The sequence below is a fragment of the Protomyctophum parallelum genome, assembly GCF_964188405.1.
Source record: "Protomyctophum parallelum genome assembly, chromosome: 14".
Classification (NCBI taxonomy): Eukaryota; Metazoa; Chordata; class Actinopteri; order Myctophiformes; family Myctophidae; genus Protomyctophum; species Protomyctophum parallelum.
The window spans coordinates 6,049,737-6,072,726 of NC_139709.1; the positions used below are offsets into that span (position 1 = coordinate 6,049,737).

The 22,990-nt window shown below is 43.7% G+C and overlaps 1 protein-coding gene across 1 annotated transcript in view; it reads right to left on the reverse strand.

Moving 5' to 3' along the window:
* Positions 1-22,990, reverse strand: part of pappa2 (pappalysin 2) — a gene marked incomplete at both ends in the record, with an annotated part of 139,420 nt that overhangs the window by 72,015 nt on the left and 44,415 nt on the right. Inside the window, 1 exon segment of the mRNA XM_083781953.1 lies at positions 1,285-1,481. Coding sequence (XP_083638079.1) covers positions 1,285-1,481 — 197 coding nt within the window.

Sequence of the window (22,990 nt, forward strand, 5' to 3'; positions counted from 1 at the left end):
GACATCATGTGTCCCTAGCGATGACATCATGTGTCCCTAGTGATGACATCATGTGTCCCTATAGCGATGACATCATGTGTCCCTAGCGATGACATCATGTGTCCCTAACGATGACATCATGTGTCCCTATAGCGATGACATCATGTGTCCCTAGCGATGACATCATGTGTCCCTAGTGATGACATCATGTGTCCCTATAGCGATGACATCATGTGTCCCTATAGCGATGACATCATGTGTCCCTATAGCGATGACATCATGTGTCCCTATAGCGATGACATCATGTGTCCCCTATAGCGATGACATCATGTGTCCCTATAGCGATGACATCATGTGTCCCTATAGCGATGACATCATGTGTCCCTATAGCGATGACATCATGTGTCCCTATAGCGATGACATCATGTGTCCCTATAGCGATGACATCATGTGTCCCCTATAGCGATGACATAATGTGTCCCTATAGCGATGACATCATGTGTCCCTATAGCGATGACATCATGTGTCCCTATAGTGATGACATCATGTGTCCCTATAGCGATGACATCATGTGTCCCTATAGCGATGACATCATGTGTCCCTATAGCGATGACATCATGTGTCCCTATAGCGATGACATCATGTGTCCCTATAGCGATGACATCAGGGAACGACAGTTTTCTACCTCTGGTCTGCTTTGAGGCAGGACTCCAGAGAAGAAGGGAAGATAATACAAACTCATTGTCAGCTCTGTAGCAGTGGCCGGAAAACTGTGTTCTTCTGGATCGGACCAGTGAAGAAACACGGGGAAGGTTGCCGTATATTTGATCAGTCGATGCGGTGGCTCTTCCAATACAGATTTTGTGCTCTCATTAGAAGGCGGGTGTAAGTGCCATCCAACCGTTTCTCTAGTTTCTTTGAAAGTGTCCATGTCTCAGAGCCATAGAGTAGAATCGGCTCAACGGTCGTCCTAAATATTTTTTACTTTTAACATCTTACTAAGCTGGGATGACCAGATGTTATGCATGTCATTGCAGGCTGACCAGGCCACATACCCTTCCTAGTTTGAAAGTCCTGACATTGCAAGATATTATAAATATTACAGTTGCCGTTTGTTTTTACTGTTGTTTGAGACCGAAGACAAATGTCCACATGTGGACAATGAATTAAACTAACTAGCATTACTGCTATAGAGCCATAAACATCTTCGCTTATGGGGGGTCCACTCCCTGGCATGTCATTTCTAATGGGGGGTCCGCATGCGGGGGTCCTAGCGTGAAGACATTTGAGAACACATATCCATACCTGGGACAGTGAGGGCTCCCCGGTAGCGGCGTGGGCGGGGCATCGGCTGTGGTCGTGGTGCGAGGCCCAGGCGGTCGCCGCCCACTGGTCCGTGTAGCCCAGCGGGGTGAAGTAGCCGCAGTCCTGCACGCTGGAGCCGCGCTCAAACTCCTCACACACGCCGTCGCCCTCGAACACGTAGCACTGGCTGGGCTCACCTGCAGGGGGCGCCAGGACAGTGTTATAAAGGAGAGGAAGACCGGATTAACCATTTATTACCTTAATCTGACTGTTATTTCATCCGATGACGAAAGTGGTAGAGGTGAAAAAATGACATAACTCCCTCCAGAGCAGAGCACCACAGCTAGCCTGACTATCAGACATAACTCCTTCCAGAGCAGTGCACCAGCCTGACTATCAGACATAACTCCTTCCAGAGCAGTGCACCAGCCTGACTATCAGACATAACTCCATCCAGAGCAGTGCACCACAGCCAGCCTGACTATCAGACATAACTCCATCCAGAGCAGCACCGCAGCCAGCCTGACTATCAGACATAACTCCTTCCAGAGCAGTGCACCAGCCTGACTATCAGACATAACTCCATCCAGAGCAGTGCACCACAGCCAGCCTGACTATCAGACATAACTCCATCCAGAGCAGAGCACCACAGCTAGCCTGACTATCAGACATAACTCCCTCCAGAGCAGTGCACCACAGCTAACCTGACTATCAGACATAACTCCGTCATAGAGCAATGCACCGCAGCCAGCCTGACTATCAGACATGACTCCCTCCAGAGCAGTGCACCACAGCCAGCCTGACTATCAGACATAACTCCGTCTAGAGCAGCACCGCAGCCAGCCTGACTATCAGACATAACTCCATCCAGAGCAGCACTGCAGCCTGACTATCAGACATAACTCCCTCCAGAGCAGTGCATTGCAGCCAGCCTGACTATCAGACATAACTCCCTCCAGAGCAGTGCACCACAGCCAGCCTGACTATCAGACATACTGTAACTCCCTCCAGAGCAGTGCATTGCAGCCAGCCTGACTATCAGACATAACTCCCTCCAGAGCAGTGCACGGTGCACCGCAGCCTGACTATCAGACATAACTCCATCCAGAGCAGTGCACCACAGCTAGCCTGACTATCAGACATAACTCCGTCCAGAGCAGCACTGCAGCCAGCCTGACTATCAGACATAACTCCCTCCAGAGCAGAGCATTCATCATTTTTTGGGGGGCAGAAGTCGTGGGATCTGCGACTTGGTCTGCTAATTTTGAAAAATCATGAAAATGCGGCACAAATCTTTCTTTCAGAAGACGTTATTTTTATTTATTTCGACGTCAGGACTTAAATGGATCATCAGGCCTCGATGTTGAACTTATTTTTCCACATCTTTTTGAAGATGTTTGGCTTGCAATAACACACGCCCGCCCCGATAGGAACAGCATATTGACGGACAAGCTATCTTCATCATATACGAGCAGATGTCTCCAATAGTTCAGTAGCCTTGGCCATACGCGGGACAGGTATGTGTTATTATATATAATAGTTCAGTAGCCTTGGCCATACGCGGGACAGGTATGTGTTATTGCGAGGCCTGCAGGTTGAAGAATAGCACATCATTACTCCACTGCTGTCAAATCAGCAGTGGAGGTACATTCCAGCACTAGCAGAAAAACCAAAACAAACGATCACCATTACAAAAACCCGAGTGTCACCACAGACTGTAGCACACACACACACACACACACACACACACACACACACACACACACACACACACACACTCATTGGTTCTGGTTTCTGAAATTTCATGAATTCTTTTTTTTTTTTCTCCAGTACATTTGGCAAGTGGACACTAAACATGGGGAGAGAAATGAATTCCGCTGATAGAATAAAGCTCGGCTTGGGGGGCAGTAGGGCTACAGACTGGAGTGCCAACGCTATCCTGTTTCAGTTGTTGTAAGACATTCTCGTGAAATCTCTGTGCTCAGCATCTCTGCTGCTGTAGTAGGGTTCAAAAGAATGGAGGGACAGTAACACGCTATGTCAGAGGAGAGGAGGGGAGAGGAGAGGAGAGGAGAGGAGAGGAGAGGAGAGGAGAGGAGGGGAGGGGAGGGGAGGGGAGGGGAGAGGAGAGGAGAGGAGAGGAGAGGAGAGGAGAGGAGAGGAGAGGAGAGGAGAGGAGAGGAGAGGAGAGGAGAGGAGAGGAGAGGAGAGGAGAGGAGAGGAGAGGAGAGGAGAGGAGAGGAGAGGAGAGGGAGGAGATTCAAACTTGTGTGTCCTGACACCAACATAAAAAGGTTGATGTTAGTGACATTCCTCTACTACAAACAAATGTATTATCAAAGACCAACCCCGTTACTGCAAGGCCTCTAGTGCAGTGGTCCCCAAACTTTGTCATGGCAAGGACCCCCAATTTGACACTCATTAGCCTGCGGACCCCCATTTGAAAATATAAGGCTAGGGACCCCCCCCCCCCATGAGAGAAGGTTTGTACTGCTCTAGCAGTGATTCTCAACCCATTTCATTTCAAGGAGGAGGAGAGATTCCGCACTCCCGCCACTCGCTGGTTCAAGAAGTTCATTTAATTAGGAGTCAAAGCAACGTCTCGGCCTTTCGGCCTTCTTCAGGCATGTCTGAAGAAGGCCGAAAAGGGAAAGTGGTTAAATCCCTCTGTGGGTTTCATAAATATACAGTGCACTGTAAAGAATTAAGCGTCTAAATACATTGGATTTTAGTCGTTTTAGTCGTAATGGCAATGGTAATTGTGTCTGTAACGGTGTCTGCCCGTCTGCCCTAGGTGCCTAGGAGCAGATCCAGCGATGCGAGCCCCATCAGGAGGCTATCTGCCATCCCTCATATTCTCTGCAGCATTCCTAAAGAGAAGGCGCCACTCAACACTGTATCGCCTCTCATAATTAACCCGTTTAGGCCTGACGTCGACATTAAAATGAAATGTCTTCACAGTCCTGACAGTTTTCTGAAAAACCTTATTATGTTTCTGTATCAGTGCATGGTTCTCAATATTTCATGTCAAGGACCCCACAAATTATATGTAATATGCCTCCGCTCCCCACCCATCTGAAAATATGTTGTTCCGCAGGGACCTCCCCAGAAGCAAAGATTTGAGTTAAAATGTTCACTCTGTGTGTCACATTTTCATGATTTTTCAAAAATAGCAGACCTACAAGCTCGTAGCGCGCCACTCGGTAATGTTTAAAAAGGGGTTCCAGCCCAGAATGGGTTAATGACCAACGCGGGCAGACACCGTGCTACCTTCAGAGGCACTCCCAGATGCTCGGCTTCTATAGTCACAATAATATCTTCGGTGAAGGCGAGGTTATGAAGATTGCGTTAACGGATGTGTTTCGTAAGTTGACACTGGGAGAAAAACAAGCCACTTAAACCCGTGAAATAAAAGTGTCTGAGTTTAAAACACTTTGCTGAGTATTTAACTGCATAGATTTGGTTTCACATGCAGGCTATGAGGGCGACGCGGTGTGAGCTGACGTGGGATGGTGAGCCCTCTGACGTGATCGCTTCCACTTCAGATTATAGGCCCCGTGTGTAGATAACTGTACTGTACTGTACTGTACTGTACTGTACTGTACTGTACTGTACTGTACTGTACTGTACTGTACTGTACTGTACTGTACTGTACTGTACTGACCCTCCTCCCTGGCCTGTGTGTGTCTGTGTGTTAGGCTGTGCAACATGCAGAAGCTTAACGATATTTCCGTGCTCTGCCTCACGTCTCAATGAAAACGGGCAATAGGGGGGCAACGATCACCGCGTGCGTAAAGTCCTCCTTTTTTAGAGGTTTTCTGAGCTCAATTGCACCCAAAAAAATATGATTTTTATTTTATTTATTTTTTAATTTTATCCCACAATTTTGTAACCCATTTTTCACCCCTGTGTCAATCATCTAATGTGATCGTGGGCTCTACACACCCTCCACCAACCTAGTCCCCATATATGGGGGACAAGGGGAGAGCAACAGACTTGAACTCATGCTTCCTTCATGCCTGGGTGTCCAAGTTGCTCCTTTACACCTGACAGGGGGGAGTTTCCCTGGTTGGACGTAGCGTGTGGAAGGAACACGTTATTCCAACCAGTTCCTTTCCCCTCCATCAGGCGCCCCGGCTGGCCAGGGGGAGGCAGTTTAGAGACCAGGATTACTGCATGTTTTTTGTGAGGGTACCTACCCTAGGGGACACGGGGGAGAACATGCAAAACCATGAACTTTTAACATTCAGTAGACTTTCTGTGGTCAGTGGGTTTTCTGACTCAAACAAGTGCTCCGATTTGCCTGCATGTGGAGTGTGAGGTAAGACTCCACAAATCCCAATATATGACATATAGGGGATTTGCCAGCAGATGTAACCGTTTGCCTGTTTTCATTGCAGCTCAAAAGGGTTCAGGACACACCGAGAAAACCACAGATCACCTGAAAAAGGTTCAGGTTTGTTTGGGTCGTTGAGGTCATAGAACGCAGCGTAAAGCCACATCAGGCCACGAGGAGGTTGATTGACACTGATAATAATGTGAGGGCAGCAGTTCAACGCGTGGATGGAATGGAAAATACGCCACGGCGAAGAGCAGCTTATCCCATTCTGACCTGAGATCAGATTCTAAAAATGTCTTCTATACATCCTGACAGTTTACCATTCTGACCTGAGATCAGATTAAAAAAAATGTCTTCCACATCCTGACAGTTTACCATTCTGACCTGAGATCAGATTCTAAAATCCTGACAGTTTTCTGAAAAAGCTATGTTTCTACGTCAGTCGTTCTTCGATTTTTCAAAAATAGCAGACCTAGAAAGAAATAAAGGAAAGGTACCATGTTTACCCAGGTTATAACTGGACTAAGCTCAAGAACTTGTTTACAGCCAGGCTCTGCTCATAGAACATTTCATGGTAGGGGGTTCAATGCCTTGCTCAAAGGGCACTTCAGCGGTGGTAATTTTTAACGTGCCGGTCCGGGGATAGCGACCTTTCCGATATCAAGACCGCTCCGTAAACCTATTCGGCCACCGCCGCTAGCCCCACTCGGTGGCGCTATACGTATGAGCTTGTAGATCTGCTATTTTTCAATAGCTCTAAAGCATAACGTGTATAATGCTGCTATAACACCAAAAAGGGGTTCCCGCCCCGAATGGGTTATTGTGTAATGCAGCAAATATTCATACCGAAAGGAATGGAAAACATCAAAAAGATTTTGTTGAGGATTGGCCTCATTAGTGGTTAGCGCCCCGACAGCTGCAGGAATCAGACAGACAGATTAACCCATTCTGACCTGAGATCAGATTCATACGAAGGTTTCCACTGGACACACACAGGTCTGATGAACCCATTCTGACCTGAGATCAGATTCTAAAAATGTCAGTCGTTCTTCGATTTTTCAAAAATAGCAGATCTACAAGCTCGTAGCGCGCCACTCGGTGGCGCGCTACGAGCTTGTAGATCTGCTATTTTTCAATAGCTAAAGCATAACATGATGCCAACACCAAAATGCGTTCCCGTTCAGAATGGGTTAAGTCACTGATGCACAGTGGGCCTTCAAATTAGTCTACGGAAAAAGGGAAAAAAAACGTTCCAGAAAAAAATAATAACAACATAATAAAAAACAGACAAGAGTTCATAACACCGCCGCGTTGTCATTCCCCAGGTCGCTTTGACGGTTATAATAACGCCTCCCCCGTTAACCCATTCTGACCCGAGATCAGATTCATACGAGGTTTCCACTGGACACACACTGGTCTGATTAACCCATTCTGACCTGAGATCAGATTCTAAAAAATGTCAGTCGTTCTTTCGATTTTTCAAAAATAGCAGACCTACAAGCTCGTAGCGCGCCACTCGGTGGCGCGATATGAGCTTGTAGATCTGCTATTTTTAAATAGCTAAAGCACGACATGACGCTAACACCAAAATGGGTTCCCGTTCAGAATGGGTTAAAATAACACCTCCCCCGTTAAAATGATTAACACATTCAGGCCTGACGTCGAAATTTAAAAAAAACATCTAAATCCTGACAGTTTTCTGAAATACCTCATGTTTCTGTATCAGTGGAGCTCAATATTTCATGTCAAGGACCTCAAAAATGATCTGTAATTGGCCGCCCCGACCCCCATCTGAAAATATGTTTTTCTAGGGACCAGCAGAAAGCAAAGGTTTGAGTTAAAATGTTCGCTGTGAAAGAATATAATATTCAAAGATTTGCGCCACATTTTCACGATAAAAAAAAAATCACACACGTGTGAACTGAGTGGTGCAATCCCCCCCCCCCCCCTCTCTCTTTCTCTCTCTCTCATTAGAGTCACTACCTCTCTCACTCTCTCTCATTAGAGTCACTACCCCTCTCACTGTTTCTGGCGCCCCCTACTGCTATTTTTAAGTCACATACTCATGCTCACACGGACACACAAACAAGTACGAGACAGACACACACACAGACACACACACAAACACGTACGAGGACATTGCAAGCTGGTTGTAGGAGTGGTTGCACCACTCAAAAAATAGCAGACCTACAAGCTCGTGAGCTCGTGAACTATGAGCTTGTAGATCTGTTATTTTGCAATAGCTTAAAACACCAAAAGGGGTTCCCGCCCAAGATGGGTTAACACATTGAGACCTGGGGCCTGATTCTACAATCCTTCAAATCCTTCTAAATCCTGACAGTTTTCTGAAAAACAACGTATGTTTCTGCATCAGTGGTTCTTAAACCTTTTGATGTCAAAGACCCTGAAAATGAGTTTATAATATTCGCTTTTAAACAAAACAATAAACACCTGTGTTGTGAAGTGAGGGGCGCTCTTATCGTCGTACATCATCCATTCATTTGTGTAGGACAAAAATAGACGATTTGCTCGTCTACATAAATGTGACCAGATTTGACTGAGAGCCTGCCATCGCGTAAACTCCAGCTTTTCACCAGAGCAGTTTATAGCACAGGCAGACTCTTCACATACTAGACTCGAGCATGTCTGAAATAAGTGTCTGAAAGCTGTAAATATGAAATAAATGCTTAAACATGTAGCTAGGTGTAATGTTAGAGACCACAGAAAACATGTAAATATGAAATAAATGCTTACACATGTAGCTAGGTGTAATGTTGACCACATAAGTGAACCTTTCAAGCCTGTTTTCTCAATCTCTGTTTTCTGCAAGACATTATACTCTATAAGCCATATCTCCTAAACTGGTGGGTCAAACTGAACAACCAACATGCCAATTTGAAGCTATGATTCCCTGTTTTCACATGACATGAAAAAACGAAAATTCAAAAAAATCCAATGGCAGTCCCTCAGTCAAATTTAGTCACACATGGCGTAATTTCTCCATTAATTGTCAATGGGAATTTAATTTGTGTAAGACGAAAATAGCTGAATATAGGAGGGGCTATAGCGAGCCTCAAAGAAAACATACAGTAAAATAGCAGATCTATACAAGCCACGTGCTTGTATTATATCTGCTGTATTTGAACAGCCAAAGTGTAAAATAATTGGTTTAAGTGGTTTAAAATCTAAAATGACACAGATAAGACGCTTTCCCGGTGTTAACAGGTTAACATAAATTTTTCTAATATATTTTTTATCCCACGATTTTGTAATCCATTTTTCACCCCTGTGTCAATCATCTAATGTGATCCTGGGCTCTACACACCCTCCACCAACCTAGTCCCCATATATGGGGGACAAGGGGAGAGCAACGGACTTGAACTCATGCTTCCTTCATGCCTGAGTGTAATTTAGCTTTTTTACCTCGCTAAGATTACGATATATAAGTCGCTGATGATCGCTCGCTTCATATTTTGAACGAGAGGCATGTTGAAGTCAGAAAAAACCACCACAGAGACAGCTCCTTAGATTACGCGCCGAGCCTTTCTTTTTGAACGGTAAACAGGGAAGAGTAGCCTACTCAATAAATAATAATAATAATAATAAAAAAATAAAACAAAAATCGGAATATTTTTCTCTCGTTTGATATCAATGAAAATGCGCTATTGGATTAAGTTATGACGTTATTCCCACGCGTCGTACGGTCTAAATGGGTTTAACCCATTCTGAACGAGAACCCATTTTGGTGTTAGCATCATGTTATGCTTTAGCTATTTAGCGCTACAAGCTCATAGCGCGCCACCGAGTGGCGCGCTATGAGCTTGTAGGTCTGCTATTTTTGAAGAATCGAAGAGCGACTGACATTTTTAGAATCTGATCTCAGGTCAGAATGGGTTAATCAGACCAGTGTGTGTCCAGTGCGGAAATCTCGTATGAATCTGATCTCAGGTCAGAATGGGTTATAGGTTTCACTCAAAGGTCTCGCACGCATCACACGTATACTTCTTCAAGGTGTTTTCCGAAGCGTATACGGGTGGTCATTAATCAAAACCACCTGGTTGTTCTTTTTGGTGTTGTTAGACTGCCCGCGGAGATCGAGCCACAATCAATAGCGATATTTGTTCAACTTTTATTTAGCCAGGCAGGTTAATTAACCCATTTAAGCCTGACATCAAAAATTTAAAAACTTTATTCTAAATCATGACAGTTTTCTGAAATATAATGTTTTTATATCAATATTTCATGTCAAGGACCCCAAAAAGTATAATGTAATTGTCCGCCCATGTGATTATGTTGTTCCAGGGAAACAACATACAACAGCAACAAACAACGTTGACTCTGTAGCAATATTCAATGGTTTGAGGCACATTTTCACGACTTTTCAAAAATAGCAGATCTACAAGCTCGTAGCGCGCCACTCGGTGGCGCGCTACGAGCTTGTAGATCTGCTATTTTTCAAACAGCTAAATCATATAACATGCTTAACATGCTTAACACCAAAAGGGGTTCCCGTCCAGCATGGGTTAAGTTCAAACTCCTTATCTTATAAATCATTGGCGTGAAAGAAAGCAGCATGCAGGACTGAAAGAAAAGAAAAGCTTGGACACCATCTTGGACTGTGAGTTCTGTTGGACTCGCTGCAACAACATGTGTGAGTTCTGTTTCTTGGCTCGGTTCTGGTTCTGGCCGTAGCGGCGAGCGGCGGCCCGTTTCTCCCTGAGGGGAAACGGGAGTTGATGTGGTAATTCTAGTAATGGGACGCGTATACATACAGCCAGTTATCCCATTCTGAACGGGAACGCATTTTGGTGTTATAGCATCATGTTATGCTTTAGCTATTGAAAAATAGCAGATCTACAAGCTCATAGCGCGCCACCGAGTGGCGCGCTACGAGCTTGTAGGTCTGCTATTTTTGAAAAATCGAAGAACGACTGACATTTTTAGAATCTGATCTCAGGTCAGAATGGGTTAATCAGACCAGTGTGTGTCCACTGGAAACCTCGTATGAATCTGATCTCAGATCAGAATGGGTTATCCCACTTAGCCATGCAGCTCTGTTCTGTTCTGTTCTGTTCTGTTCTGTTCTGTTCTGTTCTGTTCTGTTCTGCCACACTAATGTTTGGCTACAGCGGCATTTTGGCGAGCGAAGGTAAACAGCTTATAGGGGCAGAGGAGCTCGACAATCACATTAACTCATTTTGGCCGGGAACACCTTTAGGTTTGGTTTTAAGCGTTACGTTATACTTTAGCTATTGAAAAATAGCAGATCTGGCGCGCTATGAGCTTTATGAGGTCTGCTATTTTTTGAAAAATCGTGACAATGTGGGTGCGAATCTTTGAATATTATATCATTTCAGAGTGAACGTTTTTAAACTCAAATCTTTGCTTCTATGGGGGGGGGGGTCCCTGGAACAACATATTTTCAGATGGGGAGTGGGAGGCCAAATACAGATCATTTTGGGGTCCTTGACATGAAAATGTTTGAGAACGAGAACTATATAGAAACATAGGGTTTTTCAGAAAACCGTCCTGAGGTCTAAATGGGTTAAAAAAAAAAAAAAAAGGAGAGAAAACCAAACACGAAAAGCAAAAGAGCGACCTTATGGGGGCCGGCAGAGCGAAGTAAGGGGTTAAACCGTGAGGGAGGTAAAGGGTTAAAACCGTGAGGGAGGTAATTGGGTTAAACCGTGAGGGAGGTATAAGGGGTTAAACCGTGAGGGAGGTATAAGGGGTTAAACCGTGAGGGAGGTATAAGGGGTTAAAACCGTGAGGGAGGTAAGTGGTTTAAACCGTGAGGGAGGTAAGTGGTTTAAACCGTGAGGGAGGTAAGGGGTTAAAACCGTGCGAGCCGAGCGAGGAGAACCCAAACATGGAAGTGAGTGAATATTCGCTCTATGACGAAGAGGTTCCTAATTAGTTTTAAGTGTTGCAATTTGTACGAACCTGTTTTTGCCAAATTGTTTTCCTCACTAGTCATCATGCCTTTTTATCCCATTCTGAACGGGAAACCCCTTTTGGTGTTTTAAGCATTATGTCATGCTTTAGCTATTGAAAAATAGCAGACCTACAAGCTCATACTAGCTCATAATACCCATATACTAGCTTGTAGGTCTGCTATTTTTGAAAAAATCGAAGAGCGACTGACATAGAAGACATTTTTTTTTAAATCTGATCTCAGGTCAGAATGGAAAACTGTCAGGATGTAGAAGACATTTTTTTTAGAATCTGATCTCAGGTCAGAATGGAAAACTGTCAGGATGTAGAAGACATTTTTTTTAGAATCTGATCTCAGGTCAGAACGGGTTATTATGAAACGAAAAATGTAATACTCTCAGTCACGGCATGAGGAAGGAGTAGAAAAGGGCTTCTCCCTTCTTTCTCCTTCTTTCTTCCTCCCCCTCCGGGACTAAATAAAAATAAAAATAAAAAACAGATTGGCGCGGCCTCGGCTGCTGTAAGCCTTTAGCCATCAAACGAAAACCCTTAATCCGTTCCCTCACCACTGATTTAACAACAGCCATTCAGAAGTAATGCACAAGCTAAACAAGGAAGCAAAAACAGCTTGAAACAAAGCCTTAAGCCGTTCAGGGCGGGAACCCCTTTTGGTGTTTTAAAAAGCATTATGTTAAACTTTTAGCTATTGAAAAATAGCAGATCTATACAAGCTCGTAGCGCGCCACCGAGTGGCGCGCTACGAGCTTGTATAGGTCTGCTATTTTTTTGAAAAGTCGTGAAAATGTGGCGCAAATCTTTGAATACCGGTATATATATATTTCAGAGCGAACATTTTTAACTAACATATTGGCTTCTGGGTGGGGGGGGGGGGTCCCTGGAACTACATATTTTGAGATGGGGGGGTCTGTGGCCCAATAGATAATTCTGGGGGCCCTCGACATGAAAAAGGTTGAGCACCGCTGACATAGAAACACATGGGTTTTTCAGATAAATGTTAGGATTTAGAAGTCTTTTTTTAATCGACCTCAGTACAAAATGGGTTAACTGCGCCCCCCCTCCCCCCCCCCCCCCCCCCCTCCCCTCCCATTAACGTGTTCCCCTGAAATGTAACTGATTATGTGTCAAGCGACGACAACAATACATTGTGTGTATCTAATCTTACAAAGCCTTGTTGCTTCAACTAGAGACTCATGGTGGCCACGATGGAGCCGGGATGCTTCTCGGGGGCACGAAGCTCTCAAGTTTTGCAGTAAGATCGAGCAGATGCCTTTTTAGAGGAGACACAGGAATGAATGCCACACACGCACACGCACACACACACACACACACACGCACACACACACACAAACACACACACACACACACACACACACACACACGCACAGTCACACACACACGCACACACACACACGCACACACACACAGTCACACACCACAACACTGGCCTGATTTCTCATGTCATTGTGGCTAACGTCGGGCATCCTGCCCAGAGCCGCGAATGTGAAACAGAGATGCTACACGCAGACAGACATGCAAGGCCTCCTGCATGTGTCTCTATAGCGCAGAGAAGGGGTTCTCAACCGACGTTTTGGGCTAGTGGGGACCCCCACGGCAATGCTTTGGCCGTGTCTCTTCTAGGGGACCCCCGTGGCAATGCTTTGGCCGTGTCTCTTCTGGGGACCCCCAGGCAATGCTTCGGCCGTGTCTCGCGCTATAGATTTGAGCAAAAAAAAAGCATACTTTTTAGGTCCGTCCAACCCCGCCGAAACGTTGCATCAATAACAGTTCTATAGAAGTGTGTCAAGCATGTTCTCCCCGTGTCCCCTAGGGTAGGTACCCTCACATGTTCTCCCCGTGTCCCCTAGGGTAGGTACCCTCACATGTTCTCCCCGTGTCCCCTAGGGTAGGTACCCTCACATGTTCTCCCCGTGTCCCCTAGGGTAGGTACCCTCACATGTTCTCCCCGTGTCCCCTAGGGTAGGTACCCTCACATGTTGTGTCCCCTAGGGTAGGTACCCTCACATGTTCTCCCCGTGTCCCCTAGGGTAGGTACCGTCACATGTTCTCCCCGTGTCCCCTAGGGTAGGTATACCCTCACATGTTCTCCCCGTGTCCCCTAGGGTAGGTACCCTCACAAAAAACATGCAGTAATCCTGGTCACTAAACCTCCCCCTGGCCAGCCGGGACGCCTGATGGAGGGGAAAGGAACTGGTTGGAATAACGTGTTCCTTCCACGCGCTACGGAAACTCCCCCCTGTCAGGTGTAAAGGAGCAGCTTGGACACTCGGGCATGAAGGAAGCATGAGTTCAAGTCCGTTGCTCTCCCCTTGTCCCCCATATATGGGGACTAGGTTGGTGGAGGGTGTGTAGAGCCCAGGATCACATTAGATGATTGACACAGGGGTGAAAAATGGGTTACAAAATCGTGGGATAAAAAATATATAAAAAATAAAAAATAAAATAAGTGTGTCAAGCACCTGACTTACAGTTACAGTTTTCAAGTTTCATGTTAAGCACAGTAAGATTACGGTGATTAGCATTATTGCCATCACCTGGGTGGGTCAGTCGTGTATAACTTTCCCGACGTTAATCTGTGTACAGGCATGTGTTCCAACAACACAGCCATGCAAAAAATAACATCGACAGAAATATTGTGACAAAAGTTTGCCCAGCATAGCAACGGTCGCTAAACTATATCTGGATTGGCATTGGACAATCACATTTTGGGGGCGGGGTTTAGCCAAGCCCCCCCCAGGACAGATGGCCTATACGTTGAAGCGCTCGGCCCCTACTGGTCAGAGCGGGGACTGCAGGCGGGAACCCCTTTTGGTGTTATAGCATTATGTTATGCTTTATAGCTATTGAAAAACAGCAGACCTACAAGCTCGTAGCGCGCCACCGAGTGGCGCGCTACGAGCTTGTAGGTCTGCTATTTTTGAAAAAAATCGAAGAACGACTGACATATAGAAACATAGCTTTTTCAGAAAACTGTCAGGATGTAGAAGACATTTTATAGAATCGCTCCCAGGTCAAAATGGGTTAGCACATGAGGGTCAAAGGAGACGCATGTGGACAACCGTCTGCTTGCAATAAGACCGCTCGGGGGTTGGAGCGACTGACTGCCTTCCACATGGAGCTGCGAGGCGTTCTGTTGTGGTGTGTCTGTTGTCGTGCCTCAGACCGGGCGAGGGCACCGGCCAGGCGGGAACATCCCAGGGAGAGATCAAAAGCTTGGGGGACATTCCCTTTGTTTGTCCTCCATATGTGACCATTTCCATCTGACCGACCGAGGAGGATAATATATAAGACATTGATTATTTTGTTTGTTTGTTTTTTCATGTCGTATGAAAGCAGAGAGGATCATATATATAGCTTCAAATTGACATATTGGTTGTTCGAGTTTGACTGACTGAGTTTATTGTTATATAATTATGTTGTAAATCTGATTTTGGAAAAGGTGACTTATGTATAGGCTATTACCTATAGCTGTAAACTATGGTTAGCATTATGTTATGCTTTAGCTACTGAAAAATAGCAGACCTACAAGTAGGTCTGCTATTTTTGAAAAATCGAAGAACGACTGACATAGCTTTTTCAGAAAACTGTCAGGATTTAGAAGGCATTTATAGAATCGTTCCCAGGTCAAAAAGGTGACTTATGTATAGGCTATACCTCCTATATCTGTAAACTACCTCCACCCCATGGTTTGACATTTATATTCTGCTTGCCGTCACTTTCACGGCAGTCCAGGTGAAGGCGTACAGTACGTGGGTCTCCTCTATCGTACAGTGAAGTACAGTGACAGTTTTCTGAAAAACCTATGTTTCTATGTCAGTGGTGCTCAAACAAATGTCAAGGACCCCAGAAATTAGCTGTAATTGGCCGCCGACCCCCATCTTTAAATATGAAGTTCCAGGGACCTCTCAGAAGCTAATATTTGAGTTCAAAGCGTTCGCTCCTGAAAGAATATATATTCAAAGATTTGCACCACACAGTTTTTTTCAAAAATAGCAGACCTACAAGCTCGAAGCGAGGCACTCACTATGAGCTTGTAGATCTGCAATCTTTCAATAGCTAAAGTATAACATGATGCTTAAAACACCAACAGGGGTTAAATAAAAAAGATCAAACAAATCACAAGCTTATTTGAACATTCCCTGTTTCATTTTACGCTCTCAAGAAAAGGGTCCATGAGTCCATTTGGTTTCCGAGTCTCAATGTAGCTGGGGGACCACCTAGAACCGCCTAGACTAGGACCACCGGTTGAAAACCACTGCAATAGAAGAGCTAAGCTCGGTTAGCGAAGTAGCTGTTGTGGCCGGGCATTTCTTATAGTTCACAAAACACCATCAAAGCGACCGAGGATGGCCGATGCACACACACACACTAAGTAGACTTTATAATGTATTTACCAGCCTATACGTATTTATTTAACAAAATACCTTGCTCAAATGATTCATGTGTTGTTTGTTGAACCTTATTTAGACAATTAAATCCGCTTGTTGTTGTTGCCACTGGGTTGCCACGTACTGCCCATTTCAAAGCAAACAAAGAACCCGCAACGTGTGACGGAATGAGTCCGTGAAGACGTGTTTTTACTTACGTAAAAGTAACAATACTGCTTAATGTGGAAGTCCCGTTTTCTAAATATACTTGATTAAAAATACTAAAGTATCAGCATCAGAATATACTTAAAGTAGCAAACGTAAAAGTACTCACTGTCCCATTTCACAAGTTCAATATTATACAAAAACAAAAAGTTTTGAAAATAGCCGAACTATACACATCACTATCACATTGTGAGCTTACAAGCTATTTTCAAATGTCTGAAATACACATGACCTACAGCTAACGTGACCAGATTTGTCTGAGAGCCTGCCATCGTGCAACTCCAGAAAACCTTTTTAATTTTTTTTATCCAAAATGAGTTTATAGCACAGGCAGACTCTTCACATACTAGAGCATGTCTGAAATAAGTGTCAGAGATGAAATCGACTGATCGATCGAATGTAATTATGAAATAAATGCTTACACATGTAGCTAGGTGTAATGTTAGAGACCACAGAAGACATGTAAATATGAAATAAATGCTTAAACATGTAGCTATAGGTGTAATGTTAGAGACCACAGAAGTGAACCTTTCAAGCCTGTTTTCTCAACTCGCTGTTTCTCTGCAAGACATCACTCTATAAGCCATATCTCCAAAACTGGTGGGTCAAACTGAACAACCAATATGTCAATATGTTGAAGCTATGAAAAAACGAAAAATTAAAAAAAAATCCAATGGCAGTCCCTCAGTCAAATGTGGCCACATATACTGTATATGGCCTACAGCAGAAGTGGTTAATGTATATTTTATAACACTATCAACAAACTAACTATTAACTAAACTTTTCAAATAATTGTAGTGGAGTAAAAAAAGTACAATGTTTGCCTCTGAGATGTAGTGTAGAGGCCGTAGAAGTAAAAGTATTAGACATTGGTAAGGCTCCAGTAAAGTCAAAACAAATCCTCAAAATTGTACTTTATACAAGGAAGGGGGGGGGCAGTGTTGGAGGGAGGGGGAGGGAGGGGAGGCAGCATTGTTGATGATGCGCAACGCTACAGCGGCGGAATCCGTGCGAGCGATGATGTGTTTGTGCGATCGGAAACTACAAATTGAAGAGGAGCAGCGAAGCTTCAAGTTCAAGGTAGTCAGTGTCTGATGGACCATCACAAAAACCTGAGCCTCTAACCACTCAGACCCTGAAAGAAAGGAACTCTCTGGGAAGAACGTCAAAAACAGACAAACATTTTGGTGAAAATATAGGCAAACGTTCCTCCTTTCTGGAGACAGCTATAAGCTATACAAGAAGTACAAGCTTGCGACGATGCGTATGTGAACACGCAAAGCGTTGTCGTGAGTTTATACAGATGGACTGATTTCTGTAAATCATTCTGTAATCATTGTGTATATATTCCCGCACTATACTGTACCTGCATCGAGTGATCTTGGTACATAGAAATTGATCTATTGAAGATTCTGACTTTCAAATGTACATCATTTTTGTTTTGATTGTATTGCTGTATTGTTGTATTGTTCTTTCTGCTTTGGCAATGCAAACGTATGTTTTCTCATGCCAATAAAGCCCTTTGAATTGAATTGAATTGAATTGCTATAGGGGATCCCCCGTGAAATTAGATAAATCCATTTACAATGGATCCCTTGTTATTCACAGTATGATAAGAATCTGGAAACAAATCAAAACATATTTTAGGAACAACTCACTATCTTTTCTGCTCCCTATAGCTGATAACCCCTCATTTCTACCATCCCAACTGGATGATACGTTTGCACAGTGGAAGGGTTTGGGTATACGCACAATTGGAGACTTATATATGGGTGGAACTTTTGCCTCATTTGCTCAACTGCAGGAAAAATATAGACTCCCTAGGAGTAACCTTTTTTAGGTTTCTACAGGTTAGGAACTACATCCGTAACTTTTCTCCCACTTTTGAGAGAGCTACACCTTCATCCATAGATAGGTTCCTTCTTAATAATACAGTACCAGACGTGAGGGTGTCACATCTTCATGAATCATTTCAATAGGCAAACCTACCTACTACATCAGCTATTAAGCTGGCATGGGAAAATGAGCTGGGGACTTCAATTTCAGACGAGCTCTGGGAAGACAGCCTAATTGAAGAAATCAATGCGTGCTCTCAATTCCAGACATTGCCTTATCCAGTTTCGAGTCATACATAGACTCCATTATTCCAAATTAAAATTACATAACATATACCCAGATATTTATTCGCATTGTGACAAATGTAATACAATAGATGCAAATCTTCTTCATAGCTTCGCCCTTTGCCCTCGGATACAAAGATATTGGATTAAGATATTTTAGACGCTCTCTGATATTTTGAGTATTCATATTGACCCCGATCCTGTGCTAATAATTCTGGGTTTGTCAGACTCCATGCCTATGTTGACGAGAGCGCAGAAACAACTCTTCTCATAATTATGGTCTGATTACAGCGAAAAAACTAATTCTGACACACTGGAAGAAGGAGGAGGCTCCTGCATTTAAGCACTGGTTAAATTAAATGACTAGTACACTTCATCTTGAGAGAATCAGGTATTTCCTGAGAAACAGGGAGAGCCAGTTTGATAAGGTTTGGCTGCCCCTTGTCCATTACCCGAGTAGAAACGATTAATAGACAGGATACTATTGATATGGTTGACTGTACGCCATTTTATTTTCAGATGTTTTCCATGAGCTTTCTATCATCTTATTATAGTATGCAGTGTCACTGAGCAGTATGGGTGGGAGGCTTAAGGGATTTATTTATCTCTTTTTTGTCTTGTTTATTTTTTCTTTCATTTTGTTTCATAAAAAAAGTATTTCATATAATGTTTGTAATAATTTATAATCTGTTCAATAAAAACATATTTGACAAAAAATAATTGCTATAGGGGGGGGGGGGGGGGGGCAAGTATAGAGCCTGGGAGTAGTATTTATTTCGTTGACTAAAAAGTATGACGAAAAAATTTCGTCGACTACCATTTTTCACTGACAAAAACTAAATAAAAACTAAACTATGATGATTAAAACTATAAGACTAGATATATTGACAAGTTTGACCAACGACTAAAAGAGAGATCCAGCAGAACTATTAAAGACAAGTCGTTTCATGCGTGTTTTTGCGAGCAGGCGAACATATAGCTGATCTACAAGCTCACAACACGTCTGAACATAGCTGATCTACAAGCTCACAACACGTCTGAACATAGCTGATCTACAAGCTCACAACACGTCTGAACATAGCTGATCTACAAGCTCACAACACGTCTGAACATAGCTGATCTACAAGCTCACAACACGTCTGAACATAGCTGATCTACAAGCTCACAACACGTCTGAACATAGCTGATCTACAAGCTCACAACACGTCTGAACATAGCTGATCTACAAGCTCACAACACGTCTGAACATAGCTGATCTACAAGCTCACAACACGTCTGAACATAGCTGATCTACAAGCTCACAACACGTCTGAACATAGCTGATCTACAAGCTCACAACACGTCTGAACATAGCTGATCTACAAGCTCACAACACGTCTGAACATAGCTGATCTACAAGCTCACAACACGTCTGAACATAGCTGATCTACAAGCTCACAACACGTCTGAACATAGCTGATCCACAAGCTCACAACACGTCTGAACATAGCTGATCTACAAGCTCACAACACGTCTGAACATAGCTGATCTACAAGCTCACAACACGTCTGAACATAGCTGATCTACAAGCTCACAACACGTCTGAACATAGCTGATCTACAAGCTCACAACACGTCTGAACATAGCTGATCTACAAGCTCACAACACGTCTGAACATAGCTGATCTACAAGCTCACAACACGTCTGAACATAGCTGATCTACAAGCTCACAACACGTCTGAACATAGCTGATCTACAAGCTCACAACACGTCGTATGCCCGACGCGTTGTGAGCTATACTGAGCTTTGAATTTGAATTTTATTCAAAAGACTATGACTACAAGGGCTGTATTTTGCGTGTCTTAACCCATTCTGACCTGAGATCAGATTCTAAAAGTGTCTTCGATTTTTCAAAAATAGCAGACCTACAAGCTCGTATCGCGCCACTCGGTGGCGCGATATGAGCTTGTAGGTCTGCTATTTTTCAATAGCTAAAGCATAACATGATGCCGACACCAAAATGGGTGCCCGGTCAGAATGGGTTAAGTACCAGGTCTTATTCCCTATAACTTGAGTAAACTAAAGACCTGGAGGTGTGATCAATGCTCTTTGGCTATTCTGAGTGTCCAAGGAGCATTGATCACGCCTCCAGGTCTTTAGTTTACTCAAGTTAGGGAATAAGACCTGGTACTTAAGACACGCAAAATACAGCCCCAAGAGTTCAAACTAGAACAAATACCTTCTATGTGAAAACCATAAGTATAGACAAGCTATTTTACAACCTTATAGGCTAAACAACACAAGAATTCCAAAGGTCATCTGATATAAAGGACTGGAAAGAAGTCAGAGGATTTGTAACCTATATGTAATGAAGCCAGAATTGTAGATGATGAGTATCATGTTTTGTTGGAATGTAAGAATACTGGCATTATGAATTTCAGGCAAAATATACCTGCCAATTACATTTTTTTACCCACCCTTCTATGTTTAAATTAATTGCATTACTAAAATCTGAAGAATTTTTTTAATTTATAAATGGGGTGCTTTTCTGAAAAAATGTTCTTCCACTGTACAAATAGGGAAAGCCTTCCGATAATATGTCTATGTATATATCGTGTAATCTGTAATGTATTGTATACTTCCAATTGTGTACTTTTATGAATCTGTGCTCCAAACCATGTGATCATGGTCGTGAGTTAAATAAATGATGATGATGATGATGACTCAAACTAACTGTCCTGAGGCAACGATGCTGAGCATCGATTGGACATGGATTCCCGGGCAGCAGCAGCATGCAGTTTTTTCCACGCTCCCGGTGTTCCACGCCATATGTGGGGGGACTTCTGTTCTGTTTCTGTTCGGGGTGTGTGTGTGTGCATCGGGTCCATCCAGGGCAGACGCCAGCGCGAACAACCGTCACTGTAATTTATCCCATTCTGACCTGAGATCAGATTCTAAAAAAATTCTTCTACATCCTGAAAGTTCTCTGAAAAAGCTATGTTTCTATGTCAGTGGTTCTTCGATTTTTCAAAAGAATAGCAGACCTACAAGCTCGTAGCGCGCCACTCGGTGGCGCGCTACGAGCTTGTAGGTCTGCTATTTTTCAATAGCTAAAGCATAACATAATGCTAACACCAAAAGGGGTTATCCCGCCCTAAATGGGTTATTTCATTTGGACCCATTATTATGAATTGGGGGGTTTGTGAACTTGGCTTCGCGGTGACAGAAAAAAAAAGCCTTCTCGTAGGACCAACGCCGGTGTCAGACATATTAACTGCATTTTGATTTCCTCTCCCCGGATGATTTCACATCCTCTTGGCGCTGGGCGGTCCGTTTGAGGCGCTGGGAGATGTGCATGTTTGACGAGGCGGCGCCTAACGCACGCACGCACGCGAGTACACATGATGCGCTCGGCTCGCTCGCTCTTGGGAGAAATTACAGTTTCCGAGATCACACTGTGTAAATTACTATTACTCTGAGTCACGGGCTGCACTTCACTGCCTCGTTGGCCTGGTCTGCCCTTTAAAAGGTTTTGTTTTCGTCACGGTGTTCACAAGAGAAAAAGACTCGTGTTATGTTATATTATACCACATATTTTAACCCATTTTGGGGCGGGAACCCCATTTGGTGTTGTTGTTAAGCGTTATGTTATACTTTTAGCTATTGAGAAATAGCAGATCTACAAGCTCATAGTAAATAATTTAAAGGTAGGTTTCGTTTTTGGCTGTGGGACCCAGCCTTTCGTCCAATCAGGATAGTGTCAAAAGCGAAACTTAAGGTTTTTTGACCCCCAGGGGTTAACTGGGGACAGGGAGGAACTCCTTATATGGTCAGCACACTCTATAGTAGGGAGGATTATCACAACAAAACAAAGAAATAAGTGATATTTGAATTAAGTGAAATCACTGAATATACCTTTAAACTAACTAAGATTTGACATTCAGTAAAACGAAAAATAAAATCAGACTTTGCCACGGACACATTTGTCTGCATACGGATTATATTAATGAATGAATTGCATTATTTAAAGCGCCTTTCCAAGTGCTCAATGTGCTTTACAAAGGTTCATTCATTCATACATTGGGAGGTGAAGGTTCATTCATTCATACTTTGGGAGGTGAAGGTTCATTCATTCATACATTGGGAGGTTAATCTTTACAACGGTTCATTCATTCATACATTGGGAGGTGAAGGTTCATCCATTCATACATTGGGAGGTGAAGGTTCATTCATTCATACATTGGGAGGTGAAGGTTCATTCATTCATACATTGGGAGGTGAAGGTTAATTCATTCATACATTGGGAGGTGAAGGTTAATTCATTCATACATTGGGAGGTGAATCTTTACAACGGTTCATTCATTCATACATTGGGAGGTGAAGGTTAATTCATTCATACATAGGGAGGTGAAGGTTCATTTATTCATACATTGGGAGGTGAATCTTTACAACGGTTCATTCATCCAATACATTGGGAGGTGAAGCGGCGAACAGTCGACGGCAGCGTACTCACTTCCCTCATTCACACACCAAGCTACAGCGCCGCCGCCGACCGACTCACTGGAGGCAACGTGGGGTTCAGTGTCTCACTGGAGGCAACGTGGGGTTCAGTGTCTCACTGGAGGCAACGTGGGGTTCAGTGTCTCACTGGAGGCAACGTGGGGTTCAGTGTCTCACTGGAGGCAACGTGGGGTTCAGTGTCT